General features: G+C 51.2%; 1 protein-coding gene across 1 annotated transcript; it reads right to left on the bottom strand.

The window, feature by feature from the left end:
• Positions 1-919: 919 nt before the first annotated feature.
• Positions 920-10,973, bottom strand: FUT2 (fucosyltransferase 2). Its single transcript, XM_012509815.2, has 2 exons — positions 10,788-10,973; positions 920-3,853 (listed from the first exon to the last, which is right to left on the bottom strand). Exons 1-2 carry the CDS (start codon positions 10,795-10,797, stop codon positions 2,820-2,822), a joined length of 1,044 nt encoding a protein of 347 aa, XP_012365269.2. The 5' UTR covers positions 10,798-10,973; the 3' UTR covers positions 920-2,819.
• Positions 10,974-11,407: the final 434 nt, after the last annotated feature.

Genomic DNA, 11,407 nt, shown 5'->3' with positions numbered 1-11,407 from the left:
TGAGCCACTGCACCTGGCCTGTACCAATTATATTTTGAAGTGACTTGTTAATGCCGTCTTGAGAGCACGGATCATATCTCCTAGACGGCTTTCTGATACATGATAGGTGCACAGCATGTATTTGTGGCTAGTCTGGAGAAAATACTGTAATATTGAGATCTATAAAATTGTTGTAAAAGTTGCCTCTTTCTTTTCTTTTCTTTTTTTTTTTTCACCAAGTTTCGCTCTTGTTGCCCAGGCTGCAATGCAATGGCGTGATCTCAGCTCACTGCAACCTCCATCTCCCAGGTTCAATCAATTCTTCTGCCTCAGCCTCCCTAGTAGCTGGGATTACAGGCATGCACCACCAAGCCTGGCTAATTTTGTATTTTTAGTAGAGACAGGGTTTCACTATGTTGGCTAGGCTGGTCTCGAACTCCTAACCTCAAGTGATCCATCTGCCTCAGCCTCCCAAAGTGCTAGGATTACAGGTGTGAGCCACCGCGCCCAGCCAAAGTTGCCTTTTTGATCCAGACTTGTAATAGGATTCCATCTACTCCTAAGATTTTTTCTTTTTTTTTTTTTGAGATGAAGTTTCACTCTGTTGTCCAGGCTGGAGTGCAATGGTGTGATCTTGGCTCACTGCAACCTCTGCCTCCCTGGTTCAAACGATTCTCCTTCTTAAGCCTTCCAAGTAGCTGGGACTACAGGTGTGCGCCACCACCCCTGGCTAATGTTTTGTATGTTTAGTAGAGACAGGGTTTCACTGTGTTGCCCAGGCTAGTCTTAAACTCCTGACCTCAGGTGATCCACCCGCCTTACCCTCCCAAAGTGCTGGGATTACAGCCACCGTGCCTGGCCTAAGATGTATTTTGGAGTTCATGTGATACTCATGTAATAAGCTCTCAGAGAACCTTTTCTCCCATCCCCAAAGTCATAATTGTGTTTATTTGTTTATTTATTTATAAGAGTCAGGGTATCACTACGTTGTCCAGGCTGCAGTGCAGTGGCTATTCCCAAGTCCAGTCATGGTGCACTATAGTCCCTAACTCCTGGCAACAAGCAATCCTCCCACCTCAGCCTCCCTGGTAGCTGGGAATACCCCACTCTATGACTGTGTTCACACTGGTGATTAAAAAAAATTATTCCTTTGATGACTCCGTAATGGTTACAAATGTATCCTCTAAGAGGGAAGGCTGCTGTGGGGTATTTCACTGCCTGACATGTAACAGATATGCTGCAACTGAAAGAATGAATGGAACGCCCTGAAGTTCACTGAGCCAGGCTGGTCTCTGAGTTCTCAGCAATGACCATCCCAGGCCCTAGAAAGCCAGGATTGAAGAGGCAGGACATATGGATTTGGATGCATGCCAGGTACAAGCCAATATGGCACATTTGTGCAAACTGGAAAAAGGCTCCACTTCTAGATGGACTAACTAGAAAACAGTGAGCTCTAGGGCCGGGCCCAGTGACTCACACCTGTAATCCCAGCACTTTGGGAGGCCGAGGAAGGCGGATCATGAGGTCGGGAGTTTGAGACCAGCCTGACCAACATGGTGAAACTCCATTTCCACTAAACATACAAAAATTAGCTGGGCATGGTGGCACGCACCTGTAATCCCAGCTACTCGGGAGGCTGAGGCAGGAGAATCGCTTGAACCCGGGAGGCGGAGGTTGCAGTGAGCCAAGATCATGCCACTGCACTCCAGCCTGGGGGACAGAGCAAGACTCCGTCTCAAAAAAAAAAAAAAAAAACAGTGAGCTCTCTGGGTGGACACAATGCCAAGGACACCTGGTTTGATGAGTAGACTGTGGGTCTGTTTAAACCCCACTTGCCTTGTTGACCAGGGGACTTTGTGCAGTGAACAACCTACACAACCCCTCAGGGCATCCCTGTGGTCTACCCTAAAGCCAGTTCCCCTTTTCTCCTTGGTAACACCACCCTAATTTTCTGCAAGCTGCATGTCCTTCAGAGGCGGCTGATCAACTTCCCAGCTGCAGAATCTGAGGCTAAACTAATCCCAGAAGTCTCATTTCTTTTGCCTCCTATCGGGTCACATGGGTATGTGACAATTCCTACCCATCGGAGTTGGGGGGAAGTTGCTGGAAGGCTTAGGAAGGTTTCATTCATTCTTCATAAGGGACCAAGATAAGAACAAGGCTCTATCTGCTGTTTTTGAAAGGAATTATCTGTATGTGATGACTGGATGTGTAGCAGCCCTTTTGGGACCATGGGATGATACAGCTAAGATATGGTGGCACAGCATATGAAGATGGATGGCACTCAGGTGACTGATGACTTTGTGGAGCTGCTAAATTAACTGACCCTGGACCTGGGCCACTTCTGGTCTTGTGTGATATGCATGATTATGGTCTTTGAACCCATTCATTTCTTTTCTTTTCTTTTGAGATGGAGTCTTGCTCTGTCACCCAGGCTGGAGTGCAGTGGCAACATCTCGGCTTACTGCAACCTCCGCCTCCTGGGTTCAAGCGATTCTCTTGCCTCAGCCTCCCGAGTAGCTGGGATTACAGGTATGCACCACCACACCTGGCTAATTTTTGTATTTTTAGTCAAGATGGGGTTTCACCATGTTGGCCAGGCTGGTCTTGAACTCCTGACCTCAAGTGATCCACCCGCCTCGGCCTCCCAAAGTGCTGGGATTACAGGCATGAGCCATCACGACAGGCCACTGTTCATTGAGATTTCTGTTACTTGCAGCCCAACGCATCTTCACAGAAGAGAGAAGGGTCCTGCTTATGGAACCACGTGCTTCTCATGCCCAGGCACTCATCTTGAGGGAGCCAGAGAAGGAGAAGGTGTCTCAAAGGACCAGCCAGCATTAGTGCTTGAGTAAGGGGGACAGGTCTGCGGCAATCCCCGTCCACTCTGGCAGGAAGGCTGCCTCTGGCTTAAAGATTTTGAGGAAAGGGGAGTCGGGGAGTGTGTAATTGGCCAGGTAGATGGTGTCTCCGCCCGTGAGGTAGGCGGCCCAGATCCCGAACGTCCCGATGGTCATGATGGTGTGGTTACACTGTGTGAGTAGAGCAAAATCTTTGGCAGGTGAGCCCTCAATGCCATTGCCAGCAAACACCACATCACCGTGGGAGGTGTCAATGTTCTCCCGACACCAGGCCATGCCATTACTGGTGACCACGAAGATGGGGGAGCTGTAGCGAGCTCGGAACCAGTCCAGGGCCTGCTGTAGGTATCGCCGGTCGGCCACCACCCCCTTCCACACTTTTGGCATGACATGGACATAGTCCCCTCGGCGAACATGGACCCCTACAAAGGTGCCCGGCCGGCTCCCGTTCACCTGCAGGCCCCGCAGGAACTTCTGGGCCTCCTCCCGCACGTGGTCGTGCAGGGTGAACTCCTGGAGGATCTCGTGGCGGAGGTGGTGGTAGAAGGTCCAGGAGCAGGGGTAGCCCGTGAGGCGGACGTACTCCCCTGGGATGTGGCGGTACTCCTCCTCCATCCAGTCGTTCAGGTGGTAGTTTTGCCAAGGGATCCCGCTGGCCATGGCGCTGTGCAGTACCGGCAGGGTGATTCTGAAGATGGGGGCCAGGGTGTTGTGCATCTGGGCCGGGATGAAGGCGGGCCGCCCGTTCATCTTGGCCAGGGCATACAGCGTGGCGTACTCACCCATCTGGTTCCCCAAGCGGCCTATCGCATTGATCGTCCACATCCCCCTGAGCTGGCTGGGTCCCAGTGCCTTTGATGTTGAGGCTAGCACTGGGATCTGCACTGGTAACTCCCACATGGCTTGAATCTTTGCTAGCCGCTGCTGAACGTGAAATATAGTGGACACCATAAAGACAAAGAGGATGAAGTGGGCCATGGGAAAGGAGAAAGACATCCGAACGAGCAGCATGGCTGTCAGGGGAGGAAAATAGGACATGTTAGCTGGGAGATGGAGGCCCAGGGCGCTGGTGAACGTGGCCATGCGGTGGCGCGCAGGCATAGTGTGGGTGCGTGTGAGTGTGCTTTTACTTCGGGTGTGTAAATACTTGGCACATACTTGCCTATGTGCATAGGCATGTATCTTGAGTGTGTTTATACAGATGTGTCTACATTGTGTTCATAGGTGGGTGTGTGTACACAGGTGGATGTGCACACATTGTGTGTAATGTGGATATGGGGATCCATACATTGCATATATACAGGTGTGTGCAAAATTGTGTGTGTACATATACAGCTGTGTACAAATGGACATATGTACATGGTAGTGTATGGGTAGAGATATATTGTGTACATGTAAGGGTATATGTGTAAGTATGTATACACATACATATGTCATCTAGGTGGTTGTGAACACAGCATGTGTGTATATGTGAATGTGTATACATAGGAGTATATATATATATATATTTTGTGTATCTATACATTGTATGCATTTTTTGTTTTATTTATTAATTTATTATTTTTTGAGACAGAATCTTGCTCTGTCACCTGGGCTGTAGTGCAGTGGTGAGAACGTGGCTTACTGTAGCCTTGACCTCCTAGGCTCAGCAATCCTCCTGCCTCAGCCTCCCGAGTAGTTGGGACTACAGGTGCACATCACCACGCCCAGCTAACTAAAAACAAATTTTCTTTTGTAGAGATAAGGTCTCAGTATGTTGGTCAGGCTGGTCTCAAACTCCTAGGCCCAGGTGATCTTCCCACCTTGGCCTCCCAAAGTGCTGGGATTATAGGCGTGAGCCACTGCACCTGCCCCACATTGTATGTTTAAATGTGGGTGTTTATCGACTGCGTGTACATATGTGGGTGTCCACATATGGTGAGTACAAGTATATGTAGCTATTATTTACTGGTGATCCAGTTTGTAGAGATGTTCTATTTTTTTTTTTTTTTTAAATGGAGTCTCTGTCACCCAGGCTGGAGTGCAGTGGCACAATCTCTGCTCACTGCAACCTCTGCCTCCCAGGTTCAAGCTATTCTCCTGTCTCAGCCTCCTGAGTAGCTGGGATTACAGGCGCCAGCCACCACGCCTGACTAACTTTTGTATTTTTAGTAGAAACGGGGTTTCACCATGTTGGTCAGGCTAGTCTCGAACTCCTGACCTCGTGATCTGCCTGCCTCAGCCTCGCAAAGTGCTGCGATTACAGGCGTGAGCCACCGCGCCCAACCCGAGATGTTCATCTTTTTTTATTTTCCTACTTGCCAGAGTACAGTGCCAGAGATATTCATCTTTGCATGTCCTGCCTGTATCCACTTTGAAGGGAAATTGTCCACCTGGCCTGCCTGCCCTCCTGGCCACAGCCAGTTGAGCTTGAGAGGAACACCCAGCCCCACCGTGGACTTCCCATTCATCGGCCATGGCCTATGACAAGTGTAGGCTGGCTCTAAAAGATGAGTTGTGGCGCGGTGGCTCACGCCTGTAATCCCAGCACTTTGGGAGGCCGAGGTGGGCAGATCACCTGAGGTCAGGAGCTGGAGACCAACCTGGCCAACATGATAAGGCCCCATCTCTACTAAAAATACAAAACTTGGCCAGGTATGGTGGCAGATGCCCGTAATCCTAGCTACTTGGGAGGCTGAGGCAGGAGAATTGCTTGAACCCGGGAGGCGGGGGGTGCAGTGAGCCAAGATCATGCCACTGCACTCCAGCCAGGGTGACAGAGCAAGACTCCATCTCAAAAAAAAAAAGAAAAGAAACAGTAAGCTCTCTGGGTGGACACAATGCCAAAGACACCTGGTTTGATGAGTAGACTGTGGGTCTGTTTAAACCCCACTTGCCTTGTTGACCAGGGGACTTCATGAAGAGAACAACCTACACAACCCCTCAGGGCATCCCTGTTGTCTACTCTAAAGCCATTTCCTCTTTTCTTCTTGGTAACACCACCTTAATTTTCTGCAAGCTGCATGTCCTTCAGAGGTGGCTGATCAACTTCCCAGCTGCAGAATCTGAGGCTAAACTAATCCCAGAAGTCTCATTTATTTTGCCTCCTATCGGGCCACATGGGTATGTGACAATTCCTACCCATCGGAGTTGGGGGGAAGTTGCTGGAAGGCTTAGGAAGGTTTCATTCATTCTTCAAAAGGGACCAAGACAAGAATGAGCCTCTTTCTGCTGTTTTTGAAAGGAATTATCTGTATGTGATGGCTGGATGTGTAGCAGCCCTTTTGGGACCATGAGATGATACAGCTAAGAAATGGTAGCTGGCTGGGCGTGGTGGCTCACACCTGTAATCCCAGCACTTTGGGAGGCCGAGGCAGGCAGATCACGAGGTCAGGAGATCAAGACTATCCTGGCTAACACGGTGAAACCCTGTCTCTACTAAAAATATAAAAAAAAAAATTAGCCGGGTGTGGTGGTGGGCGCCTGTAGTCCCAGCTACTCCAGAGGTTGAGGCAGGAGAATGGCGTGAACCCGGGAGGCGCAACTTGCAGTAAGCTGAGATCACGCCATTGCACTCCAGCCTGGGAGACAGAGCGAGACTCCGTCTCAAAAAAAAAAAAAAAAGAAATGGTAGCACAGCATATGAAGATGGATGGAGCTCAGGTGACTGATGACTTTGTGGAGCTGCTAAATTAACTGACCCTGGTCCACTTCCGGTCTTGTGTGATATGTATGATTATGGTCTTTGAACCGGTTCACTTCTTCTTCTTTTCTTTTTTCTTTCTTCTTTTTTTTTTTTTTTTTTTTTTTTTTTGAGATGGAGTCTTGCTGTCACCCAAGCTGGAGTGCAGTGGCACCATCTTGGCTCACTGCAACCTCCGCCTCCTGGGTTCAAGCGATTCTCTTGCCTCAGCCTCCTGAGTAGCTGGGATTGCAGGCGTGCACCACCATGCCCGGCTAATTTTTGTATTTTTAGTCGGACAGGGTTTTACCATGTTGGCCAGCCTGGTCTCGAACTCCTGACCTCAAGGGATCCACCCGCCTCAGCCTCCCAAAGTGCTGAGATTATAGGCATGAGCCACCATGCCTGGCCACACAAATTCTAGATAAAGCTCCTTTCTCATCACTACAAAAGTATATCCTTTCACTAAGTCCAACACAGAATGCTGGACTTGATGACTCAAAGACCCATCACCACCAGTGGCTAGGTGCACAAGCTCTGGCCAATTTCAGACTCACAGTCACCAGCTGTGTGATTTTGGGCAAGTAACATCACCCCTCTGAGGATTAAAACAGTGTCTGGCACATATACACAGGCGGTAAGTGTTTGCTATTGTCACCCACAAGGCAAAGAATGCTGTTCGTTATAGGCTCTGGGTGAAGAACCCAGGTTTCCCACTTTTCATACTGGGAGTATTGACAGTGGTCAAATGTAGCATTTAAACCATAGATCACAGAACAGGAGGGTAGCTGGGCACAGTGGCTCACGCCTGTAATCCCAGAACTTTCGGAAGCCGAAGTGGGTGAATCACCTGAGGTTAGCAGTTCGAGACCAGTCTGGCCAACATAGTGAAACCCCTGCTATACTAAAAATACAAAAATTAGCTGGGCGTGGTGGCACACACCTGTAATCCCAGCTACTGGGGAGGTTGAGGCAGGAGAATCACTTGATCATGGAAGGCAGAGATTGCAGTCAGTAAACCAAGATCGTGCCACTGCACTCCAGCCTGGGCAATAGAGTGAAGCTTCATCTAAAAACAAAACAAAACAAAAATCCCACCCAGGTTTCCCTGTTTCTTTAGGCCTTCATTTGTGAAGACTCCCATGTCATGTAACACTTGCCTTAAATACATTTGTTATGCTTGTGTCTGTTAACCTTTTACTATAGGTGCCCCAGCTGCAAACTTTGTGATAGGTGAGGAAGAGATGCTACTTTTTCTCACCTATGGAAGGAAGGAAGGAAGGAAGGAAGGAAGGAAGGAAGGAAGGAAGGGAGGGAGGGAGGGAGGGAAGGGACAGAGATGATAAAAGGGACAGAGGAAGAGACAAATAGAGAAAAAGACAAGACACAGAGAGAGGCAGGACAAGAGAGACAGGGAGAACGAAACAGACAGGGACCAGGCATGATGGCTCACACATGTAATGCTAGCACTTTGGGAGGCTGAGCTGGGAGGATTGCTTGAGTTCAGGAGTTTGAGATCAGCCAGGACCACACAGTGAGAACTTGTCTCTATTTTAGAGAAAATTAGGCCAGGCACAGTGGCTTGTGCCGGTAATTCCAGCTCTTTGGGAGGCCAAGCGGGGGCGGATCACCTGAGGTCAGGAGTTCGAAAGCAGCCTGACCAACATGGAGAAACCCGTCTCTACTAAAAATACAAAAATTAGCCAGGCGTGGTGGCACATGCCTGTAATCCCAGCTACTCGGGAGGCTGAGGCAGGAGAATTGCTTGAACCTGGGAGATGGAGGTTGTGGTGAGCTGCGATTGTGCCATTACACTACAGCTGAACTCCAGCCTGGGTGACAGAGTCAGGCTCTATCTCAAAAAAAAAAAAAAAAAAAAAAAGAAAAAGAAAAAAGAAAAGCAGAATGTTCTAGACGGATGTCCCTGCCTCCTTGGTAGCTCCCTACCTCCTTACCCAGGAAGGAGGAGGGTGGCTGCTGAGTAGCCCAAGAGCAGGAAGCTGGGCACTGACCTTGACTCGAGCCTGCAGGGAGAGAAGGAAGTGGTGGGGAGGCCTCACGGAGCAAACAGCGCTATGAGATTGTGAATTTTTGAGATTTGGCGAGATGCATGCGCAGCATGATCAGGAACCTCTTATGCGCTGTGTGACTTTAACCCAGGGCTTTCACTTCTCTGTGTTTCATTGTCCTAGCCTGTCCATCAACAGGGGGTTGTGGGGAGGGATAAAAACAATACCTCCCTGGAGGTTGCAGTGAGCTGAGATCGCACCATTGCACTCCAGCCTGCGCGACACAGCGAGACTCTGTGTCAAAAAAAAAAAAAAAAAAAAAAAGCCAGTGCAGTGGCTCATGCCTGTAATCCCAGCACTTTGGGAGGCTGAGGCGGGTGGATCACCTGAGGTCAGGAGTTCGAGACCAGCCTGACTAATATGGTGAAACCCCATTTCTACTAAATACAAAAAATTAGCCAGGCGTGGTGGCTCATGGCTGTAATCTCAGCTACTTGGGAGGCTGAGGAAGGAGAATCGCTTGAACCTGGGAGGCGGAGGTTGCAGTGAACCGAGATTGTGCCATTGCCCTCCAGCCTGGGCAACCAGAGCAAAAGTCCGTCTCAAAAAGAAACAACAACAACAAACCACACCTCCCTTAGGGCTGTGTGGGCACAAAAGGAAATGCTGTATGACATGGGCTGTCCCTGGTATTCAGAGCAGAATTGGTGCCCCAAACTCACACTTCTGTCAGGCTTGAACCAAGCACCACTCCCATTCTGCCTGAAGGCATTCTTTTTTTGAGTTGCTTTTTTTGTAGGGATTTTGAGGGGGGCGGTGGGGACGGGTCTTGCTATGTGGCCCACACTGATCTCAAACTCCTGGCCTCAGGAGGTCCTCTGTTCTCCTTCCTCAGCCTCCCAAAGTGCTGGGATTACAGGCATGAGCCACCACACCTGGTCTATCTTACTGAGTTTTTTTTTGTTTTGTTTTGTTTTTTGAGACGGAGTTTTGCTCTTGTTGCCCAGGCTGGAGTGCAATGGCACAGTCTCGGCTCACCGCAACTTCCGCCTCCCAGGTTCAAACGATTCACCTGCCTCAGCCTCCCGAGTAGCTGGGATTACAGGCATGCACCACCATGCCTGGCTAATTTTGTATTTTTAGTAGAGACGGGGTTTCTCCATGTTGGCCAGACTGGTCTCGAACTCCTGACCTCAAGTGATCCGCCTATCTCGGCCTCCCAAAGTGCTGGGATTACAGGCGGCAGCCACCACGCCCAGCCCCATCCATGTCTTTCTATTGCAGCCCGGCTTCCTCCTCTCCCCTCTGTCCCCTACACCCAGCGCCGGCTCTGCCCCTTCCCAGCTCACAGCCCCTTCAGGGCTCCCTATGCCTCTTAAGACCGAATCCCAGCCTCTCGCCTGGCCCCGCACACCCCTCCGGCTTTGTCACCAGCTGTTCCCGTGAAATAACCCAGCTCTCCGCTCACCCGGGGCCCCGTCCTGTCCCCCAGCTCTGAAAGCCTTTCTCTACCCCAACCGCCCCGTGCCCCGGGCAGCTCAGCACGTCCGGCTCAGTCGCACCCCACCGCCTCGAGCCCGCTGTCTTCTTGCACCTCCCCGGGATTCCCGGATTCCCGGCATTATCACTTCCACTCTGGGGAGGAGAAGGGAGCTTCAGACAATAACGTAGGGCGATCACTTGGAAACCCCACCTTTATTCTCCGACCCAGAACAGAAGCGGTGATTCAGAGCGGGATTAGGGAGTTCAGGGGGGACGGAGCCGCCTCCCTGGGCGAGGGCAGGGCTCGGAGGTGAGACCAGCAGCTTGGGTTCCATGAAGGCTCTGAGGAGCCCCAGGGTGGAGACAGGAAAGTCGGGTCACCACTAGCTGTGCGCGAGCCATCCGCACCATTACTGCCAGGGTGGTTCCTAGAAACTGCTGAAGGGAGGGAGACAAGGAAGGACCCGGTGGCCCGGGGTGGAGAAGGGGAGGGAGACAAGGAAGGACCCGGTGGCCCGGGGTGGAGAAGGGGAGGGAGGTGGTGGTTGGAGCTCTAGAAACAGATCCACCTGGAAGGAAGTGGGGAGGGAGCTAAGGAGGGCGGCAGGCTGGGGAGGGGATCCTGGCTGCTGAGGGAGGGACCCTGCTCTCCTGGAGGTCGTGAGTTGCAGGTGCATCCCAGAGAGCACCAGAGACCCAGGAGGGCACGCAGGTCCACGTCCCAAATCCCTGCTCTCCGCCTGGGCGTGTGTGCACAGGTGTGCGTGTCGTAGGGTGGGAGAGGAGCCCCCTCACCTTCTCTCATCTGGTCCTGCTGAAGGAAACCGGGACAGAGTGGTTGGGCAGGCACCTCAGCGTTCCCTCTGGGTCTCTCTTCACTCAGAGCCAAAGAAACCCTTCCAGCATCGGTGACTGGCAATCCCCGCCCAGGAGCTACAGGGCTTTCCAGAGCAGGTGTGGCTGGGCTGCGGGAGGGAGGCGAGCCCGTAGCCCCTCCTCCCTCCCCAGTGCCTGCCACGAAGTCCATCTTGTTATCTACTCTTAGCTCCTCCACCTGCACCAGGCACCCCAAGCCTGGCCATAAGGGTGGGGGAGAGAGGCAGGTCAAGGTCGCATCCCCCATCTGGGTCCCCTGGGGGTCTTCCTTGGGGAACTGTTGTGATGCCCCAACAGAAAGGGGCCCCCACTCTGCTCCCCTCCCCCAGGCAGCCAGGAAGGCCTCCAGGAAGGCAGCATGGAGGCAGGGGACAGAGTCCTGCTAGGCCAGGCTCTTGCTGACTCTGAGTCCCCTCAGAGTCTTATATTTATTTATTTATTTATTTATTTATTAACTATTATTAGTATTACTTTTTGAGAGAGTTTTGCTCTTGTTGCCCAGGCTGGAGTGCAATGGCGTGATCTCAGCTCACTGCAAC

The sequence above is a fragment of the Nomascus leucogenys genome, chromosome 10 (assembly GCF_006542625.1).
Source record: "Nomascus leucogenys isolate Asia chromosome 10, Asia_NLE_v1, whole genome shotgun sequence".
Lineage (NCBI taxonomy): Eukaryota > Metazoa > Chordata > Mammalia > Primates > Hylobatidae > Nomascus > Nomascus leucogenys.
This window is presented reverse-complemented; position numbering and strand designations above follow the sequence as displayed.